General features: G+C 47.8%; 1 protein-coding gene across 50 annotated transcripts in view; it reads left to right on the forward strand.

The window, feature by feature from the left end:
- CELF6 (CUGBP Elav-like family member 6) overlaps positions 1-23,242 on the forward strand; it is a 203,894-nt gene that overhangs the window by 167,847 nt on the left and 12,805 nt on the right. For 8 of the 50 annotated variants that reach the window (XM_065412070.1, XM_065412076.1, XM_065412073.1 and 5 more), the window contains 3 exons: positions 1,170-1,172; positions 3,291-3,371; positions 4,410-4,493. In XM_065412070.1, coding sequence (XP_065268142.1) covers positions 1,170-1,172; positions 3,291-3,371; positions 4,410-4,493 — 168 coding nt within the window. Of the gene's footprint in view, positions 1-1,035; positions 1,039-1,169; positions 1,173-3,260; positions 3,372-4,409; positions 4,554-23,242 lie in introns of all 50 variants that reach the window. The other 42 variants (XM_065412098.1, XM_065412102.1, XM_065412099.1 and 39 more) reach the window with 11 other exon arrangements.

The raw sequence follows: 23,242 nt of genomic DNA on the forward strand, positions 1-23,242 counted from the left end.
TGGGTTTTATCTTAGTTATACTGGAGTAAATCTGGAGTAACTTGAGCTCAAAATAGGAATCAGATCCTGCAGGCCAAATTCATCCCTAGTGTTTCTCCATTTACTCCAAATGAGTTCATAGCAAGGATGAAAATACTCGAAAGGAAGCACAAGTCTTCTCATTGGTGTTGGCTGCTTCCCAGATTCCTCCTTAAGCTTTGCTCAGCTCGCACCCTTGGTCCTCGCTCACTAGAAGGCCACTCCTACCTCCCTAATATCCAGGAGGGGTAGGGAAATACCTGCCTCAGCGTATCCCACCCAACACTTTCCTGCAGGACCATCACCTGCTGCCAGCCTGCTACAGGGAGTCACGTGGCTAGAAAGTTTGCACAATACACTGAAAAGAGACTCTTCGAATGCCTGCAAGCTGTGGGTTTTGATTCCTTTTGTTGCATTATAATGAACATGTTTGGAATTACCCCTCACTCTAGACAATTCACATGTGCTATTCAGAGCTTCCTCAGAGGCTGAAATAGCAGCTGGCCCCCTTTGCATTCTGCAAAAATAATGCTGTAGACAAAATGCTACTCTCTGGTATTTCATCCAGTTAATTAAGTGTTTCTCTCCCAGTACAGAAAAATCCACATTTCCGTTAAAAGCATGCTCTCTAAAACACACTGCAGCACTGAGCCAGCGTCTCTGCTCAGGTTTCAGAGTGGTAGCCATGTTAGTCTGTATCAGCAAAAACAACGAGGAGTCCTTGGCACCACTCATGGGACTGAGCACAGAAGCTTGTCCATTGCACATATGTACTGTATCTGAAATGTGAAATACCATCAATTTCTCCTCTGTTCATTACTGCTGTTCTGTGTTCTACAGTAGCATCTACAGGCACCAGCTGGGACTGGGCCCCGTTGTGCTAGGCGCTGTACGTACACATAGCAAGAGACAGTACCATCCCTAAGGAGCTTGCATTCTAAATAGACAAGACAGACAAAGGGTGGGAGAGGAAACAGAGGTACAGGGAAGGGAAATGACTTGTCCAAGGTCATATAGCAGGTCAGTGGCAGAGCGAGGAATACAACCCAAATCTGCCTCACACCAGTGTTCAGCTAGATCAGGCTGCTCCCTTTGTTTATGTTATTTAGCATGTACAGAGTCATACCATATGTCTCATCATAGGTGAACAGGTCGTATATAGGTTCACACTCTGACATGTATGGGCCAGATTCTGATCTCTCTGAAACAGAGGTAAATCAGGAGTCAGTGAAGCTACACTGTTGTTAACCTGGTGTAAGAGCAGAGTCAGGCACCATGAGAAGCAGGAGGCACGGACATGAACTGGGGTGCCTGGAGCAATGCCGATTGACGGATGATACAACTTCAGCAGAAGCGTCCACGGATCAGCTGAGCACTGAACACAAAGAGTGCGGGACTTGGTGTGCAATAACAATGGACAAAGCTCAGAGACTTCAGAGCTTCAAGATGGATAAATCCCCACAAGTTCTGAGACTGTCTGTGCTGCCTCCAAATGGTCACAAGGATCTGCAGAATGGACCATAAATCTCATGGAACAGGATTTTACAGTAGATTTAAAGTTCTTCCTGCTTCTCATCCAACCAGGAATACCAACAGGACAGCTTGTTTCACTGTACTCAAATGCTTCTGCTCCCCAGCCAGACTGGGCCCCAGATGGGCAGAGGCACTGGGAAAAAGTGGTTGAAAGTTAACCCAACCTTTTCATGCTGGGTTTGGTTGGAGTTGGGGGTGGTCTGTCCAGGAGTTGGTTTGGTATCTGCACTGGTGCTCAGATCAGCTATGGAGATGACCACAATAATGTTCAGTATAACACTGGGAGAAGAAAGGAGCAGAGTGTGCAGGAAGGAATGAGAAAGTGTTCCTCCCTAGCGTGGAAAGGAAGCTCCCATCTGTCTGGAAAGAATTTGAACACTTATGCATTGCCAGACAGGATGTTATGGAACAGAAACAAACACCCCAGGCAGAAGCTCCCAGAGAGGAAAGAGGGCCTCCTAGCTGCCCCTGCAAGGAGAGCAGGGGCTGATTCTTGTCCCTGGAAGGGCCTATAAATGGGGGAGCAAACTGATGCACTTCCCCTAGTGAAGAGTTGCCATGGCAGAAAGGAGTGGGTGGGGCCAGCAATGTAGTGCTGGGTTTGGGGAGGGAGGAATGGCTGGCCCGCTCCTGTCTTTCTCCGGGAGGGAGGAGTCCTCAGCCATTCTTAACCTCAGAAATGCTGCTGTTTGATTCCAGCTCTAAGACTGAGCGGAAACCATGTGGGGGACACCTAGGGTGACCAGACAGCAAGTGTGAAAAATTGGGACAATATAAGAAAAAGACCCAAAAATCAGGACTGTCCCTATAAAATCGGGACATCTGGTCACCCTACGGACACCTAGCCAATCTAACTGACCAACCTGCTACCCAGGGCCAACAATTCCTCCTACTCCTCATTCCCTGGTCAATGTCACACTGAGAAAGGGACCTGCAGATTAGCAGCTGTACTGATGACGAGCAAAAAGTGTCCAGCAAATGCCACTTTCCTGGATTACATCAAGGGGCAAAGAGTGAGCCCCTGCCGGTGTGGGTAAATGAATGCCCAGCCCAGCAGCCCCAGCTGAGCATCACAGTCCTGAGAAGTTCTGTGAATAGAACTGTGTCCACATGCTAATGCGGTCAGGGCCCTTCTGCTGGGACACCCGGACCATTTCCCTTTTATGTACTTCTCATAGGGCTGGTCCAAACAGAGAGGGGATCAGCTGGAAGCAAATTATACACTATGATCCCTGGCTGAGATCAGTGGGGGAATATGGCCCTATGGTGCTGGGTGGGCTCTGCACTGCTTCAGGTGGGATGTAAAACCCAAGAATGATTCTCCCTGCAGTCCTCCAGGGTGTGCAGAACCCTAGTGCTCTGTGGGAGCTTTCATTCCCATGGGCACAATAGTTTCCTTTCCTCCCCAGCCCATCCCGTTCCACCCCTTTCCCACATCATAAAGTGAGAACTCTTTTGTGAGCTGTCTCCTGAATGAGTCCCACACTGTGGATGTCACAGGAGTAGCACTAGGAGCCTCTGGGACAAAATAGAAGCAGCTTTCTGGGAGAGATTAGCAGCGCTACCTGCAGCTTCAGAGCTGAGCCAGGCAAAAGAAGCTGAAGGGCTCATGAAAACATGGACCCTATACCTGGGTGTCTCCAAACCGTTCACTGGGGATGCCGTTTGTGCCATCTCAGAGTGTTAGCAAAGCAGAACAGACCGCTGAGGCTTGACCCTTTTGTTTTTCTGTTGTCCAGCAGCATACCCAGCAGCCTATGCACCTATCAGCCAGGCCTTTCCCCAGCAAGCGCCCATCATTCCACAGCAGCAGAGAGAAGGTAAGGGGGGGGGCACGTTCGGGAGGGGACAGGCTGAATGATGAATTCATTTATGTGGGTCTATTCGCTGGGTCTACGGCTATTCTGGGGTCGGGGAGCGACATCTGTTGGTCAATAAAGTAGTTTGGGGGGGGGTGAGAGAAAAAGAGAGCCCATTAAAAAGGAAAGATAAGTGAATGCTGTTAGACTTTGCTGCTTCAAAGACCATAGAAGGTCTCAGAAGAAAAGATTTCCAGGCCAGGAGATAAATAAGCAGGCCCAGTAATTTGAAAGGAAATATCCAGGCAAGTCTATTTTCCCGGGTTGAGGTAAGTGATTGAAGTCCATGCTACCAGAGAGGCTTAATAGAAATCAGCCATATCCCAGAGGAAGAAGAATTACTGGTAGCATGTGTGTGTATATGCTAGGTGTTTTCATGTAATCCCAGAGATTGATGGTTGGATGATATGTAGATGAATGGAAAGGATGAATGAGAAGATAGATAAGTGATGGGTGATGTGCAAATAGATAAATAGGGAAATTGAGACATGCCAGGAAAGGTGGGTGAAAAAAATGAAAAGAAAAAGATGGGAGGAAACATAACTGGAGAGGTGGAGTGGAGTGATGGACAGAGTAATGGGCATACACAGGGACTTGAATGAACTGGTGAAAGGAAGTGGCTGAATTGCCAAGTGAACATTTAGATATATTGCTGAATGGGCAAACAGTTACATGAAAAGACCTAGAGATGTAGGGAGAAATGTGTGGGCGTAGATGGCTGGCTGGGTATGTCAACACAGGGCTAAGCAAAGCAATGCTGGGCCTATGGGTGAATGGAGTAACAGGTAGCTGGACACATTTAGAAAGAGATGGGTGGGTGGATTGAGAGAAGGATGCACTAGTAATTTACTAGAGAGATGACTCAGTGGCTGAAGATGCTCATTGCAATGCCAGCTCAAACACAGTACACTGCACAAGTCTGAGAAAGAGGAAGAAGGCACATGTGGCCTCTTTGCTAATGGGCGGCTGTTCTTTGTGTGTGCACGTGTGTTATCCCAGGTCCCGAAGGATGTAACCTGTTTATTTATCACCTGCCCCAGGAGTTCGGAGATGCGGAGCTCATGCAGATGTTTTTGCCTTTTGGCAATGTCATCTCTGCCAAAGTCTTTGTTGATCGTGCCACCAACCAAAGTAAATGCTTTGGTAAGTACCAGAGAACCTGCTCTCATCTTTCCCTCCAGGAGTTTTGCAGAATTGGCTCCTTTGGATAGTTGGGTCTCCTGTTGCATTTCACACGAAAGAGCATTTTGATGCATAGTGATGCTATGCTTCATTAAGGAGCCAATTAAGCCAATCAGTGGCCAGGCTTACCAGCAAATCTGAGCTATTTGGGAAACACATGGGACATTTCTTCAATCCCACTCCAGTTACACACAAAGCAATCCGCATATGAACACTTTCTGCCTGAACTGATAGCAGAGAGACTAGACCCTGCATCGCCTCTGCAAATCACATCATTATTGATATGTCCAATCTGTTACATAAATAAGCTGGAACCGTGTCTGAAAGGACTGACCACTCAATGAACCAACAACACTCCTAGGTGGGCTTCTGAAGGAGGTGGCACAGAATGGTACTCCGTACACCAGGGTGTGAGATGGTATGTTAGTGCATTCCATTCGGACAGGAGGTTACCTGGTTAGGGATGCTGCTTGCACAGGTCTCACTGTGTTCCAGAGGCTGAGATGTTCTCTTTAGAAATGAATAAAAGTTGATTTCTGCAACATGAAATATACCCAGATCCGCAGGGTTTTGTGGCAAAGTTCCAGCAAAGTGAAACTGGTGGAATGTTATGTCCGAGGTTTCCTTCCTTTCATTTATAAGAACATAAGTATGGCCATACTGGGTCAGACCAAAGATCCATCTCACCCAGTATCCTGTCTTCTGATAGTGGCCAATGCCAGGTGCCCCAGAGGGAATGAACAGAACAGGCAATCATCAAGTGATCCATCCCCTGTCACCCATTCCCAGCTTCTGGCAAACAGAGGCTAGGGACACCATTCCTGCCCATCCTGGCTATTTGCCATTGATGGACTTATCCTCCATGAATTTATCTAGTTCTTTCTTAAACCCTGTTATAGTCTTGGCCTTCACAACATCCTCTGGAAAGGAGTTCCACAGGTTGACTGTGCATTGTGTGAAAAAATACTTCCTTTTGTTTGTTTTAAACTTGCTGCCTATTAATTTCATTTGGTGACCTCTAGTTCTTGTGTTATGAGAAGGAATAAATAACACTTCCTTATTTATTTTCTCCACACCAGTCATGATTTTAGAGACCTCTATCATATCCCCCCCTTAGTCATCTCTTTTCCAAGCTGAAAAGTCCCAGTCTTATTAATCTCTCTCTATATGGAAGCCGTTCTATACCCCTAATCGTTTTTGTTGCCCTTTTCAGAACCTTTTCCAATTCCAATATATATTTTTTGAGATGGGGCGACCACATCTGCAAACAGTATTCAAGATGGGGACGTACCATGGATTTATATAGAGGCAACATGATATTTTCTGTCCTATTATCTATCCCTCTCTTAATTATTCCCAGCATTCTGTTAGCTTTTTTGACTGCCACTGCACATTGAGTGGATGTTTTCAGAGAACTATCCACAATGACTCCAAGATCTCTTTCTTGAGTGGTAACAGCTAATTTAGACCCCATCATTTTATATGTATAGTTGGGATTATGCTTTCCAATGTGCATTACTTTGCATTTATCAACATTACATTTTATCTGCCATTTTGTTGCCCAGTCACCCAGTTTTGTGAGATCCTTTTGTAGCCCTTTGCAGTCTGCCTGGGTCTTAACTATCTTTAGTAATTTTGTATCATCTGCAAATTTTTCCATCTACTGTTTACCCGTTTTTCCAGATCATTTATGAATATGTTGAATAGGACTGGTCCCAGTACAGACCCCTGGGGGACACCACTATTTACCTCTCTCCATTCTGAAAACTGGCCATTTATTCCTACCCTTTGTTTCCTATCTTTTAACCAGTTACCAGTCCATGAGAGGATCTTCCCTCTTATCCCATGACAGCTTACTTTGCTTAAGAGCCTTTGGTGAGGGACTTTGTCAAAGGCTTTCTGAAAATCTAAGTACACTATAATCAATTGGATCCCACTTGTCCACATGCTTGTTGACCCCCTCAAAAGAATTCTAGTAGATTGGTGAGGCATGATTTCCCTTTATAAAAACCATGTTGACTCTTCCCCAACAAATTATGTTCATCTATGTGTCTGACAATTTTGTTCTTTACTAGTACTGAAGTCAGGCTTGCCGGCCTGTAATTGTCGGGATCACCTCTGGAGCCCTTTTTTAAAAATTGGCGTCATATTAGCTATCCTCCAGTCATTTGGAACAGAAGCTGATTTAAATGATATGTTACAGACTACAGTTAGTACTTCTGCAATTTCACATTTGAGTTCCTTCAGAACTCTTGGGTAAATACCATCTGGTCCTGGTGACTTATTACTGTTTAGTTTATCAGTTTGTTCCAAAACGTCCTCTAATGACAACTCAGTCTGGGACAGTTCCTCAGATTTGTCACCTAAAAAGAATGGCTCAGGTTTGGGAATCTCCCTCACATCCTCAGCCGTGAAGACCAATGCAAAGAATTCATTTAGTTTAACCGCAATGGCTTTATCATCCTTGAGTGCTCCTTTAGCATCTTGATCATCCAGTGGCCCCACTGGTTGTTTAGTAGGCTTCTTGCTTCTGATGTACTTAAAAAAAAATTGCTATTACTTTTTGAGTCTTTGGCTAGCTGTTCTTCAAATTCTTTTTTGGCCTTCCTAATTATATTTTTGCACTTCATTTGCCAGAGTTTATGCTCCTTTCTATTTCCCTCACTAGTATTTAACTTCCACTTTTTAAAGGATGCCTTTTTGTCTCTCACTGCTTCTTTTACTTTGTTGTTTAGCCACGGTGCACTTTTTTGGTTCTCTTACTATGTTTTTTTCATTTGGGGTATACATTTAAATTGATCCTCTATTATGGTGTCTTTAAAAAGTTTCCATGCAGCTTGCAGGGATTTCACTTTTGGCGCTGTACCTTTTAATTTCTGTTTAACTAACTTCCTCATTTTTGTGTAGTTCCCCTTTCTGAAATTAAATGCTACAGTGTTGGGCCGCTGTGGTGTTTTCCCCGCCACAGGGATGTTACATTTAATTATATTATGGTTAAGGCTCCGTGTTTGTCACAGAGGTCATGGAAGCCACGGATTCCGTGACTTTCCGTAACCTCCGTGACTTCTGCAGCGGCCCGCGTGGCTGGCCCGGGAGCCGCCTGAGCAGCTCAGGCAGCCCCTGGGCCAGTCACACCAGCTGCTGCTGGGGCACTCTTGGGCCCCCCGCCCCCCAGCAGCAGGAGTTTGGGTGGTGGGGGGCTCAAGGCTGGGGATTAGGGTGCAGGGCAGTGCTTATTGGGGTGGGGCTCCCTGGAAGGGTGACAACAACTCCCCCGCCCGCAGACACCTCCCCCGCAGCTCCCATTGGCCACAGTTCCCAACCAATGAGGGGGTGCTGTGGGTGCTTGGGGGGAGTGGCCCCAGGGACACTGTGGGTACTCGGGGGGGTGGGGGCTTGGGACAGAGCAGAGGTAGCACGTGGAGCTAGGAGCTGGAGGTCGCCGCTTCCCAGGAGCTGGGTAGGGAACCTGCCCCAGGCCCACCAACCCTCCCCCACACCCAGCACCCGTGACGTCCCCCCCCCCCCCGGGCCACAACCTACCCACGAGCACCCGTGGCACCCCTGGGGCTGCCCCCCCCAGCACCCCTGGCACCCCCCGGGACCTCCCCAAGCACCTGTGGTGCCCCCGGAGCTGCTTCCCTCCCCCCCCCAAGTTTTAGTCGGGTATATAGTAAAAGTCATGGACAGGTCATGGGCTGTGAATTTTTGTTTATTGCCCGTGACTTGTCCTTGACTTTTACTAAAAATACCCATGACTAAAACATATCCTTAGCTATGGTCACAATTACCAAGTGGTCCAGCTATATTCACCTCTTGGACCAGATCCTGTGCTCCACTTAGGACTAAATCAAGAATTGCTCTCCTCTTGTGGGTTCCAGGCCTAGCTGCTCCAAGAATCAGTCATTTAAGGTGTCGATCCCATCCTGAGGTGACATGTACCCAGTCAACATGGGGATAGTTGAAATCCTCATTATAATTGAGTTTTTTATTTTTATAGCCTCTCTAATCTTCCTGAGCATTTCACAGTCACTATCACCATCCTGATCAGGTGGTTGGTAATATATCCCTACTGCTATAGTCTTAATTTTAGAGCATGGAATTACTATCCATAGAGATTCGATGGTGCAGTTTGGTTCATTTAAGATTTTTATTTCATTTGACTCTGTGCTTTCTTTCACATACAGTGCCACTCTCCCCCGCCCCGCAGCATGACCTATTCTGTCCTTCAGATATATTTTGTACCCTGGTATTACTATATCCCATTGATTATCCTCATTCCACCAAGTTTCTGGGATGCCTATTATATCAATATCCTCATTTAATATGAGCCACTCTAGTTCACCCATCTTATAATTTAGACTTCTAGCATTTGTAATTGAATGGGACTCTTTTTCATTTGATTGTTTCTCATCAGATCCTACCCGTATTTTATCATCTTCCATCCTCTCCTCCTTACTAGGACATAGAGAATCTCCATTAATAGATCCTCCCCTAAAGGATGTCTCTGTCCGAATCACGTGCTCCTGCGTACATGTCGGCTTTCCACCTCTTCCCTCCCCTTCACCCGCTCCTATTTCCAAGAAAACGACATGATGCCTGGACTTTGTAGACTTTATAGACCTTGGCCTGAAAAAAATGACAAACAAAATCACTTCTCTTTAAGGTCTCATGCACTGCTTGCATAGGTACCGGGACTTGAGAGGGATGTCATGCATTAGCCTTCTAGTCAATGGTCTGCCCTGAAAAGAATTGTGTAGAGCAAAGCACTGCAATTCCCATCAGTCAGTGGGGCAGCCTGATGCCTCAGCACAGTTTGTTGAGGTTGTGACAAGCAGTGGTCGCTAAGGCAATTGGAGTGCAGTGCGTACCTCCATCCAGGTAAGACAAGGAGGACTGATACCATGGTGATGGGCTTGGTATAGGAGAGTGGATGGATGATTGGTAGATATTCCCCCAGTGAGCTGGGATGAGCCAGGTAGCACTTAGGCTTCATCATGGCTAGATACTACCTCTAGGAGTACAGAGCCATCCCAGAGAACAACTATTTTTCCTGTCCTTTGCTCTGACGTTGGCCTCGGTGGTCACTAAGTCCTGGACCAGGTGTGGCTTCTTTGGTGGGCAGAAAAGTATGTTAATTAGTGAGAAAAGATGTTTTCAGGTGAAATGTCACAAGCTTTCCCAACCCTGCAGAGGTGGGGCAAAGACACACTTGTGCCCGGAGGGTGTGTGAAGACATTTGCACAGCCCTCTTTATGTGTAGAGGATGGAAGTACCCTGAGGTCAGTTCCCTAACCAAGTCTTTATCTCATGCCAGGACCTGCTCAGGCAGCAGGTGTAACATAATGATCAGTTTAATGTTGCATAGTCACTGTGCTGTGTACAAAGAATGTTATAAAAGGGGCCAGCAGTCTAGTGTCCGAAATCAGTTAAAAATAGAAAGCAGGCATGGCAGAAAGTCTGTCTGATTTCACTTTCCATTAACCAGAACAGACCCCTACAAACATGTCTATGTGTACCTTGGACCAGCTCTTCAGCTGGCCTGCAGAAGTGTGGTTTCATTGAGGTCCATGGAGCTAGACCAATTTACACTAACTGAAGCTCAAGCCCAGTTATTTTATGGCTATTGAAGGCCTGAACAAACCCATGCAGCCAAAAAATCAAAAGGCCTGTATTCATGTGAGCAAACTCAGCACACGGGGCTGGTCCAGTCTGAGAGACAGGATGGTCCAGTGGCTAGGGTACTAACACAGTACTCAAATGACAGGGACTCTGCCACGGACTCTGTTTGTGACTTTGGGCATGTCACTTAGTCTGTGACTCAGTTCCCCCTCTGTGAAATGGAAATGATAGTTCTTACCTATCTTGCAAGGTGTTGTAAGGCTAAGTAGATGAAAGAATTCAAGGCACCCCTATGGTCACGGGGGCCACATAGGTTTAATCAAAATACAGATGAGTAACATCAGATGAACTTAGGGTAGGTGTTTGTCATACCAGCTTGCACTAGGAAGCCCCAGTGAAAAGGGAAGAGGTCGTGGAAATGGAGTAAGTAGCAAGAGGCTGGGAATCTTTTAGCTGCCCAGGCATCTCAGTATTTCACTCTGCAGCTCTCCTGGAGGTTTGTTCATGTGTGGCCATCCCATTCCCCCACCCACTCCTGCTCAGCACTTAGCTCACAGACAAAAGAAGGTGGCAGGAGTCATGGGTTGTTTTGAAATCTTGTACTCCTGAGAATAATAACAAGATCCCCGCCTGACACATGCTGCTACCCCAGTGGGAGGAGTGTGGAAGGAGACAATGTCACAGCCAAAGCAGCTAGATTCTCCAAACCCACAGGTTTGATTCCCTCCCCCAGACTCAACTCACCCCATCAGTTTTCTGAGGCTGAGAAACTGAGTACTGGCCTCTGGCTAGTGACCTTAAAACTCAAGGTCTTCTGTGTGTGTACTAAAGATCCCCTGGCCCTTTCCTTAAGATGAGAGGCGTCCCCTGTCCTCTCTGGCTATGCTGTGCCCCAGAGATTGCTGTACGTTGGGCTGTCAAACATTTTGGAAAGCTGTGGGTTGTGAAATACAGGAGATGTTATTGTGATGCATGGGATCAGCTGTCTTTGCTTTCAACATTGACACACCTGAACCAAGTAAACTACAGTGTGTTCACCTTACAGTTACTGCCTCAGGCCAGTTATTAGGCACAGACACATCATGTCTATAGACTGCCCGGGGTGGGGGTTTTACTACTCTTGGGATAATCCTGGGAATGGGGCTAGGAATATATGCTTTTATATAAGCTATCGACACACTGGTAAGATGCTTTGCAGCTGGTCTTCCACTCCAAACGTGCTGTGGCAATCCCTTAGCATCCCACTGAAATCAATGGGACACCCTTGGTACAGTAAATCATTCAGCAAAGGGAGGTGCATCCTGCCTGAGGAATGTGGCATACTTAGCAGCATGCTTACATGGACAAGATGGTACCATTTCTCCAAGGGAGAACAAACCTTTTGAATTGGCATAAAAGACTCTAGGAACCAGGTTGGTCTAAATCGGCATAACTCCATTGGTAACCCCAATTTTCACTGCTGAGTATTTGGTCCTAGAAGAAGACAGTCCCTACCGTGGTGATGTCTCATGTAGCTGGACAGATGTCAGAGGCCATTCAGGTGCGTTACAACCTTATAAATCGCAGCAGCTGTTGACCATGCTAGGCTGCCCTGCAGTGAATCAATAATCTTCTCTGTCAGCCTGGTTTAGTTGCATGGCACTGCCAAAAGCTCCTGGGTAAGTTCTGAGGTATCTTGCATTGGCATAGAGCTGGGAAATATGTGCATGCTATGACAGCCGGTAGATGCCAAGTGTAACGATGCGGCCTCTGGCGGGACACAACTGAGAGTTTCAATTCAGGACAAAGTGCTTAGAGCAGGGCAGTCACAGCTCAAGGCTGGGTGTCCTTTATTATTAAGGCACACCAAACCAGCCAAACAGAGAGGACAAGCAATTCCCTTAGACACTCCAGTTTCCCAGTTTCACCACCAGCACTGCTCCTTATGGGGATGAATGGTTATGAAAACCAATACCCCAGTAAAAGAAAAAAGGTTCTCCCGATCCCAAAGGACCAAGCCTCAGACCCAGGTCAATATACAAGTCAGATCTTACCCACAAATCATGCTGTTGCCAATCCTTTAGAATCTAAAATCTAAAAGTTTATTCATAAAAAGAAAGAAATATAGATGAGAGCTAAAATTGGTTAAATGGGATCAATTACATACAGCAATGACAGAGTTCTTGGTTCAGGCTTGTAGCAGTAATGGAATAAACTGCAGGTTCAAATCAAGTCTCTGGAGTACATCCACAGCTAGGATGGGTCATTCAGTCCTTTGTTCCAAGCTTCGGTGTAGCAAAGTTCCTCCAGAGATAAGAAGTAGGATTGAAGACAAAATGGAGGGGTTTCCAGGGCCTTTTATATCCTCTGCCATGTGGAAGGACCCCTTTGTTCTTACTGTGGAAAATCACAGCAGCAAGGTGGAGTTTGGAGTCACATGGGCAAGTCACGTGTCCATGCATGGCTCAGTTTTTTACAGGTAGAGCAGCCATTGCTCACATGCTACCTTGAACGTCCCCAGGAAGACTCCTAATATGTGGATTGGAGTTTCCCAAAGTCCATTGCCAGTTAAGTGTTTCTTGATTGGGCACTTAATCTGAAGAGTCCCTTCTCAATAAGCTGGCTAAATGTTTCACTGGTGCTACTTAGGGCTGGTCTACACTAACCCCCCCACTTCGGACTAAGGTACGCAAATTCAGCTACGTTAATAACGTAGCTGAATTCGAAGTACCTTAGTCCGAAGTTACCGCGGTCCAGACGCGGCAGGAAGGCTCCCCCGTCGATGCTGCGTACTCCGCTCGCCGAGCTGGAGTACCAGCGTCGAAGGCGAGCACTTCCAGGATCGATCCGGGGCACTTCCGGGATCGATCCGGGATCGATTTATCGCGTCTTAACCAGACGCGATAAATCGAACTCAGAAAACCGATTGCTTACATCCGGACCCGGATGTAAGTGAAGACGTACCCTTAGAATCAAACACATTGAGATACAAGTACATAGCCAATATTGATAACTTTAAGTACAAAAATGATATATGCATACAGATAGCATAATCATAACCAGCAAATCATAACCTTTTTATAGACACCTCACTCGACAACCTTTGTACAATATTTGCTGCAAATATATAACAGTGGTTGCAACAATAATCTATACGGTCACAGTTCATGTCAATAACATCACACCAAGGTCAGGCAGTTAAGGGGGGGAGGGATAGCTCAGTGGTTTGAGCATTGGCTTGCTAAACCCAGGGTTATGAGTTCAATCCTTGAAGGGGCCACTTAGGGATCTGGGGCAAAATCAGTACTTGGTCCTGCTAGTGAAGGCAGGGAGCTGGACTTGATGACCTTTCAAGGTCCCTTCCAGTTCTAGGATATCTCCATTTTTTTAATTTAATTTAATTTAGGACCTGTAGATAGATTTCCATGTTATGAAGATCAATATCCCCCACAGCATACCTTTCAAAACCCAGGGGTCCTACACATGCCTATCACAACATGTGATAAAAACAACGAGGAGTCCTTGTGGCACCTTAGAGACTAACAAATTTATTTGGGCATAAGCTTTCGTGGGCTAGAACCCACTTCATCAGATGCATGGAGTGGAAAATACAGGAGCAGGTATAAATACATGAAAAGATGTGAGTTGCCTTACCAAGTGTGAGATCAGTCTAACGAGACAATTCAATTGACAGCAGGATATCAAGCATTCTTAAAACTACAATACTCACCTAGTGAAGTGAAGAAACAGATTGACAGAGCCAGAAGGGTACCCAGAAGTCACCTACTACAAGACAGGTCCAATAAAGAAAGTAACAGAACGCCACTAGCCATCACCTACAGCCCCCAACTAAAACCTCTCCAGCGCATCATCAACGATCTACAACCTAGCCTGAAGGACAATCCCTCACTATCACAGACCTTGGGAAATAGGCCAGTCCTCAATTACAGACAGCCCCCCGACCTGAAGCAAATACTCACCAGCAACTACACACCACAAACACCAACCCAGGAACCAAACCCTGCAACAAACCCTGTTGCCAACTCTGTCCACATATCTATTCAAGGGACACCATCTTAGGACCTAACCACATCAGCCACACCATCAGGGGTTCATTCACCTGCACATCTACTAATGTGATATATGCCATCATGTGCCAGCAATGCCCTTCTGCCATGTACATTGGCCAAACCGGACAGTCTCTACGCAAAAGAATAAATGGACACAAATCTGACATCAGGAATCATAACATTCAAAAACCAGTAGGAGAACACTTCAATCTCCCTGGTCACTCAATAACAGACTTAAAAGTGGCAATTCTTCAACAAAAAAACTTCAAAAACAGACCCCCAATGTGAAACTGCAGAACTGGAATTAATTTGCAAACTGGACACCATCAGATTAGGCCTGAAAAAAGACTGGGGGTGGTTGAGTCATCACAAAACCTAAACCTAATTTTCCCAATACTAATTTCCCCCTACCATTACTCACACCTTCTTGTCAACTGCCTGAAATGGGCCATTCTCATTACCACTTCAAAAGTTATTTTTCCTCCCTTGGTATCCTGCTGTCAATTGAATTGTCTCGTTAGACTGACCTCACACTTGGTAAGGCAACTCACATCTTTTCATGTATTTATACCTGCTCCTGTATTTTCCACTCCATGCATCTGATGAAGTGGGTTCTAGCCCACGAAAGCTTATGCCCAAATAAATCTGTTAGTCTCTAAGGTGTCACAAGGACTCCTCGTTGTTTTTGCTGATACAGACTAACACGGCAACCACTCTGAAACCTGACAACATGTGGTATATCTCATCCAGTACACCAACAACAACTATGTGGGCGAAACCATTCGCAAGCTCTCAAATGAACTCACACAGGAAAATGATAAGACAATAACACCCTGTCACCTGGGGGTGAACAATTTTCACACAATGATCACTCTATATCTGACCTCTCGGTCATCATTTTCAAAGGAAACCTGCACAACACCTTCAAAAGACCAGCCTGGGACCTTAAATTCATAACACTGCTAGACACTAAAGATCATGGACTGGACAGAGACACTGGAATCATGGATTATTACAACAATCTATAATCCACTAACAACCCCCACAAGCTGACTTTTTCCCCCTCCCTTCTTCCCCACTATGACTGCAGGGGTGTTAACAGACCACTTCACCTTGAATGGTCCCTTGAAATATGGGTTAACGACTTATGCTAAACAATCTGTTCCACCTTGTGTTTCGCTGTGACTTTCTGAGTACATTCCCCAGACCTGAAGAAGAGCTCTGTGTGGCTCGAAAGCTTGTCTCAGGCCCTGTTTACACTGGCAAGTTTCTGCGCAGTAAAGCAGCTTTCTGCACTGTAACTCCCAAGGTGTACACACTGCCAAGCCACATAGTGCGCAGAAACTGCGGTGTTGCAGCGCTGTAAAAAAAACCCACCCCAACAAGAAGCATACAGCTTTCTGCGCCGAGGCTACAGCGCTGCAGTGCCAGTGTAGACACCGTGGCGATTACAGTGCTGCAATTGGCCTCCGGGAGGTGTCCCACAATGCTTGTTCTCACCTCTCTGGTCATAGGTTTGAACTCTACTGCCTTGCCCTCAGGTGACCAACCATCATCCCCACTCCATAAATTCCTTTGGAATTTTGAAAGTCCCCTTCCTGTTTGCTCGGTGACGCATGAGTGGTCTCAGCGCATCTTTCCAGGTGGCCATGCCTGCTCCACACACCAGGCAATCCCCCGCTTGGAGCAATGCCGAGCTGCTGGACCTCATCAGCATTTGGGGAGAGGAGGCTGTCCAGTCCCAGCTGCACTCCAGCAGTAGGAATTATGATACCTACGGACAGATTTCACGATGCGTGACAGAAAGGGGCCATGACCGGGACACATTGCAATGTAGGGTAAAAGTGAAGGAACTGCAGAACACCTACCACAAGGCGCGGGAGGCAAACCACCGCTCTAGTGGTGCACCCACGAGCTGCCAGTTCTACAAAGAGCTGGACGCAATACTCGGTGGCGACCCCACCTCCACTGCAAAGACGACTGTGGATACTTTGGTGGCTCGCGTGCCAGTCGAGAGTGGACCGAACTAGAAGGAGGAAACCTTGGATGAAGATGTGGAGTGGAAGGGGGACCCAAGGCAGAGGATGACTCAAACATCAGAGATGCATGCAGCCAGGAGCTCTTTTCTACCCGGAGGAAGCTAGCCAGTCACAGCTGTCAGATGTTGGCGAAGCGCAAACAGAAGAGGAGGCCCCTGGTAAGTGGATCTGATTTTGGGAATTGCTGAAGCGAGTTGTTGGGGGCAGGAGGGTTGCAGAAAGCAGGCTTGTCTCCCACCGCATGCCTAGTCTGAGTGGCGGAACAGGCTTTTGATTGACTCCCTCACTTCACAGGAAACTCCCTCAGAGATCTCCAGGAAAATCTTGTGGAGATACTGGGCAATCCGCAGCTGCAGGTTCTTCAGCAAAGCTGCTTTGTTTCTTGCCCCATTAAAAGTAACTTTTCCACGCCACTGTGCCGTCATGGGGCAGGGGAGATCATTGCTGCACACAGGTGAGCTGCATAGGGGCCAGGGCCCTCCCTTGATTCCCTGCTCACCCTCAGCAGCAAGATATCTTCCATAATGATCACATCCTATGGAAAGTGTGGGGACAGGAATGATTATCAGGCCTCCCTACAGTGCTGGCTGTCCCCAAGAGCCACATGCCCAATGTACCGCAGGGTCTGGGAAGAGTGATTTACCCTGCCCCTGTGGCTACTCACCATTTTGGGGGTCTTGTGGCTCATGTGTGCTTGCCTGGGGTCAGCCAGTTAGTGACAGGTGTGTGAGTACTTGCTGTGTTTTAAATCACTGAACCAATGTTCTCTGTGTTACAGACAATACTGCTTCTGTAAAATGTTGCATTTAAACTTCACAGAGATGACCTTGGGAGCCCAGCCTCCCTCTGTTATCAGCAGCTGAACGGCTGCGCAGAATTAGAAAGTGGCCAAGAAGAACTAAGGAGGACTTTCTACATGATGTTATGATGCACTCCGCGGCCAAAAAACAGGAATTGAAGGAGTGGCGAGACAGTGAGAAGAGGGACCGAAAGGAGAACGCGGTGCTAGAATGAAGCCATGGAGTGGCTCTAAACGTTATGGAGCGCCAAGCGGCCATGCTCCAGGCAATACTAGCACTGCAAACTGAGCAGCTCCGTGCCCGCCCTCTCCTGCAGCCACTGTCTCAAAACTCTTTCCCATGCACCCCCCAGACACCGCCAACACACTCTTATCAACCTCCTGTGTCCAGTCTATACCCGCAGCATTCCACTCCTCCCCCCTCACAGTCCTGCTGAAGTACAGTACCCGTTGCATTGTACTCTAAAGGAGAAGGTTGGATATGATCCCTGGACATACACATATCTTTAGCTGTCCAAGGACACCACCTCCTCCTGGAACCTTCCCTTACCCCATCTCCCTTACTGCTGATGGGTTTTTTTGTTTGACTCTCTCCTCCCGTTGTTGTTTTTTAATAAAAGAATTGTGTTGGTTTGAAAGCAATCTTTATTCTATTAATTGAAAGCAAACAGAGCCCTGCAAAGCCACAGACAATTATCTTAAACCTTCATATTGCATCATCTGCACCAATCACAATCCTCTCCTAACATTACAAGCACTGCACTCCCGAGCATAACAACAAATATTAGTGGCTTTCAGCTTCAAATTGCTGCCTCAAGGCATCCCTGATCCTTATGGCCCCGCACTGTGCCCCTCTAATAGCCCTGGTCTCTGGCTGTTCAAACTCAGCCACCAAGCACTAAGCCGCTGCGGTCCAGCCCTGAGTGAAGCTTTCACCCTTCCCTTCACAAATATTATGGAGCGTACAGCACGTGGCTGTAAGCATAGGAATATTGTCATCGGCCAGGTCCAGCTTCCCATAGAGGCAGCGCCAACAGGCCTTTAAATGGCCAAAAGCACACTCAACAGTCATTCTGCACTTGCTCAGCCTGTTGTTGAACCTCTCCTTGCTGCTGTCAATTTGCCCTGTGTATGGCTTCATAAGCCATGGCATTAAGGGGTTGGTGGGGTCTCCCAGGATCACAATGAGCATTTCAACTTCCTCTACGGTGATCTTCTGGTCCGGGAAGGAAGTCCCTGCTTGCAGCTTCCTGAACAGGCCAGTGTGACGAAAGATGCGTGTGTCATGCACCCTTCCGGACCAGCCTGCGTTAATGTCTGTGAAACGCCCACGGTGATCCACAAGCGCCTGGAAAACCATTGAGAAATACCCCTTGCGATTAATGTACTCGATGGCTAGGTGGTCTGGGGCCAGAATTGGAATATGCGTGCTATCTATCACCCCCTCCGCAGTTAGGGAAGCCCATTTGTGCAAAACCATCTACAATGTCACACACGTTGCCCAGAGTCACGGTCTTTCGGAGCAGAATGTGATTAGTGGCCCTGCAGACTTCTGTCAACACGAGTCCAACGGTAGACTTTCCCACTCCGAACTGGTTAGCGACCGATCGGTAGCAGTCTGGAGTAGCCAGCTTCCACAGTGCCATCACCACGCGCTTCTCCAACGGCAGGGCAGCTCTCATTCTCGTGTCCTTGCGCTGCAGGGCTGGGGCGAGCTCATCACACAGTCCCATGAATGTGGCTTTCCTCATCCGAAAGTTCTGCAGCCATTGCTCGTCATCCCAGACGTGCATCACGATGTGATCCCACCGCTCAGTGCTTGTTTCCCGAGCCCAAAAGTGGTGTTCCACTGTCGTCAGCACCTCTGTGAATGCCACAAGCAATCTCGTGTTGTAGCTACTATGCGTGGTGAGATCAATGTCGCACTCTTCTTGCCTTTGTAGTTTAAGGAATAACTCCACTGCCACTAGTGATGTGTTGGTCAGAGCGAGCAGCATACTGGTCAACAGTTCGGGATCCATTCCTGCAGCCAGAAGATGGCGCCAAATGCAGATGGAAGCATAGGGATTGCTGGGATGCAAAGCAATGCATTACGGGGCATTGGGACAGGACCCAGGATGCCCCGTGACTCCCTCCGCCTTCCTACAACTCTTAGCGGCAGAAGAGGAAGTGGTGCTCTGTGGGATAGCTGCCCAGAGTGCACCACTCCAAATACTGCTGCAAGTGCCACAAGTGTGAACACACTAGTGCGCAGGCAGCTGACAGTGTGAACACACAACGCTCTCTGAGCGGCGCTGTAGCTCCCGGTGCTGTAACTCTGCCAGTGTAGACATTCCCTCTCTCACTAGCAGATGTTGGTCCAATAAAAGATATTACCTCACCTGTAATATCCTGGGACCAGATGGCTGCAACTACACTGCATACAATCATGACCGTGATGCACAGGTAATAGACAATGTTAGGAGGCATTAGTACCATGCAGTGTAACCTTCACCATCCCTCTAGGGCAGTGTGATCAACAGTGCATTTGAAGAGTGTATTGGAGAGGCAGGAGGGCTCCTAGTGGTTAGTCTGGGGGTAAAAGTCACCTGTCCCAAGTTGGTTTCCTAGTACAAGGAGTCATGCTGGACACTTGGCTCCCGCTGCTTTGGATGCGGGAGGCTGGTAGATATCAAGCAATGTAATAATAATAGTTGGGAAGCACTGTGCAAACATGTATTAATCCTCCACACATGCTAAGAAGAAAGAGTGGAAATCTTATTATCATTGCTACCCCCCTTTTCTCCTGTCCTCTCTGCCACCCCTTCCCCACTCACACACTCACGCCTCCGCACTCACGCACACGCCTGCAAACTCATACATAGGCGAGCACATGCTTGCATTTGGAAGCTGTCACAGTACTCTCTGCACCCACAGTCCCTTACGCTCCTGCACATTCATGCATCGTATTCACAGTTATGCTCCATACACAGATCCACACACACACCCTTGCCCACGTACTGTCAGTAAAACTTATACATGCCTCAGCTGTGTCGGCTAAAGTTGAACAGGAAACTGGAGGGGAAGGAAGATGATAATATATAATATAATAATATATAGTCTGGGAGCCTTCCAATTCCACTGTTCCTCCAGAGGGTTTCCAGTTTAGAGTCCCAGCACATTTCTCACCACAGCTCATCTACAAAGCTCGTCCAGATATATTAATTACACACAGTTTCTGGCGAGAACACTAGTAGCAACAATGTCTTTTTGTCTTTCCCTGGCATTTCTAGCACATCAGGTATCTGGAACTGTGCAACTGACTCAGTGATAATGAATTCTTTTGTTGTTGGGTTAAAATGTGCAAAGCATGTATTTTAAGATGTAGCACTGCATTCATTTCAGTGTAAGGCTTCCCAGAAGAACTCACTATAACAGCTTGGAATAGTTGCGCTCTGGAGAAGGTAAAGAAAGTCATTATGGAGCGTGGTGTGTTGGATTCCCAAATTGCAGCCCTGTCGCAATGGGTTAAGTCTCATACTTCCTTGCCAGTGCAGAATTCACTTGTTCTCTTTGTGGCTAGAGCTTCAGCATCACGCTGGTTCACCTACCCCACTCCTTACAGTTCTCTCCCAGCCAGGGCCTCAGCAGGAAATTGCATTGCGATACCGATAACTGAAAATGCTGTCAGCTCTTTGGGGCAGAGACCGTAGTTATGTTCAATGTTTCCACAGCTTCTGGTCTACGCCTGAGGCGCCTATGCACTACAGTAATAGATACACCTCTCTGTCTCACATTTTAAACAGCTGCTCTTAAAGAAACGGGTGTTTTCTCCAGTTACCATCCTCCGGGGTTCTTGCTCCATCAGCACTTCAGGTCATTATTTGGGCTCAGGTTTTTCTAGTGCTCTGAGGAACTCCACTCCCACCCTCATGCTTCGGAGCACCTCTAGGGTTTGGCGCCTCAGCACCTCACTGCTGGCACCTAGTGCCCTGGCACCTGGGCTTTGTTAATGACCCAGCGCCTGGTTTGGTGCTTCACTGCATTGTGTTATGGCAGGTGGCACCTGCCTGGGCACCAGATACATCTAGTCTTCGGAGCCCATGTCGGTGGTTCCCTCGACCCACCTCAGCAGCCACATTGGTGTCTCAGGTAGTATCACGTCAGGGCCCCACCATTCTCCTCAGCACTCTGACCCCTTCCTGCAGGATTTCCCTTTGGGGACCCTGGAAACGGGGCTCTTTGCCACTCACCTGAAAAAACAAAACAAGCACCTGAGCTGTTGCTCCTGCACCAAGCAAACAGTGCGTTAGCAGGGCACTGCGCCAGCCACTGGGCCTCTCCAGGAGATCTCTTAGACTGTGGCCTAAGGCTTCCTGGCTGCTGGGATCTCCTCTGGCAGCAGGAAAGTGTGGGAAGAAACTGTGGAGTGTTGCAGTCAGGCCCAGCAGCCCCCTTACTTGCCCTGCCTCACTTCCTCCCTCCCCTGGCTGTCTGACTGAAAGCTGGAGCCCATCCAAGTGCCTCTGGCAGCTATCTCACTTGCTCACTCATTAGCGGAAGGTTGGCCAGGGTCTCTGCAGCCCCTAGTGTCAGGTTCATGCAGGGCTTGACACTTCTGAGTTCCCCCTCCCCCACAATTAAATAGTCTTGTGAGACACCAGATATTAATGTGATCTCAGCAGAGCTGACCTGAGTCCCAAGTTCCTGTGAGATTCTGTGTTTCACATGGAAAGTCATGTGGTATCACTGGTAACAGGGGCTTCAGCGCCCGTCATGGGTGTGCTTCAGGCCCTACTGACTGATCCACCTGACCCCACGTTTTGCAAACATAGGCACCCCTTGTTACAGGGGCCTCTGAACTTAATTGTGGGTGTCCTGGTCAGGAAGATCCTGAGGGCTGCAATCCAGCCTTGGAGACTACAACTCCCAAGATGTTAGAGGAAGAGACAGACTTCCGCTTCCAAGGGTGAGGCCTTGAAGCCTCGGTTTTGGATGCAGAGGCACTTGCGTTTTGTGGGGAGCTGAGGCTGTGTTACTGGACCCCTGGCCAGGGATGGCAGGTTGCTTTGTGGAGCTCTGGCCCAGCTGGGAGCTGCTGCTGAGGGTCTTGGACCAAGCAAGGAGCCAGGCAGGCTATTGCTGGCAGGGGTGTTGGAACAATTTGTACAGTGGAGGTGCTGTGAGCCATTGAACCAAACGGTAAACCCTGTATAGAATGGAAACCACTTCAAGTTAGGGGGTGCTGCAGCACCTCCCTTACCCCTAGTTCCAGCATCTATGATTGCTGGGTGTCAATGGAGCCAGGAGACTGCTGTGGTGCCCAGAGCTGCCTGAGGCTGGCCTGCAGTGACGGCAGTGGGAGGAACCACCACCTTGTTTGTTGGGGCAGTGCGTGAAGGGGAAGGGGGACAGCAAAGAGACTTCAGTGTGAGAAGAGACTAAATAGTCTTATTGGCTGAACAGGATCCAGGTTACTGCCCTCTGGTTCTAACAGCGCCCATCCTCCAGGGCTGTGCAGCTTGGAATGACCCCAGGTTAGATTCACTCTGCCCCATGTTGCCTTGGCTGGACTGCGTTACTGGATCCACAGAGCTTTCCTGGCCCCCGCTTCAAGATCTTTAAATGCGCCCATGCAAGGGTCTAGAACTCTGAAATTAAGAGGAGTGCCCCACTCTGGGATGGGGTAACTGATGGCAGTGTAAAGGTAGTAAGTTGGTTACGTTTTATTCATTATGCTAAACAGCATACATCAATTGACTGATTGAAGCGCCCCCTACTGACTTAAAGTGATTGTGACATTTTAATTATTCTCAATCTGTTATAGCGTGTTTTTCTAAATTGTGCAGTGAAGGGGTGCTAACTCTAGTCTAAGTGGGTATTATTTGCAGAGAGGGTATAATTGATATTTTTGGGTTAGCCCCATTGCATAGATTAGCTCAGGTTTATTCCTGGAGGCTCCCCAGGCACCCCAGTGGGTGTGTGCAGGGCCCAGCCAGGATTAATTTTATTACAAGTAAAAGGACTGCAGCAGAGGAATGGATCGAGGATTCCTACCTATCCACCATCATCACTGGGATACTCAGGATCTCCATCACTGTTGACAGCATCAGGCACACGGGGGGTGTTGCCGGCTCCTGATAACCCAGGGAGGAAAGGAGG

Source organism: Emys orbicularis, chromosome 10, assembly GCF_028017835.1.
Source record: "Emys orbicularis isolate rEmyOrb1 chromosome 10, rEmyOrb1.hap1, whole genome shotgun sequence".
NCBI classification, from domain to species: domain Eukaryota; kingdom Metazoa; phylum Chordata; order Testudines; family Emydidae; genus Emys; species Emys orbicularis.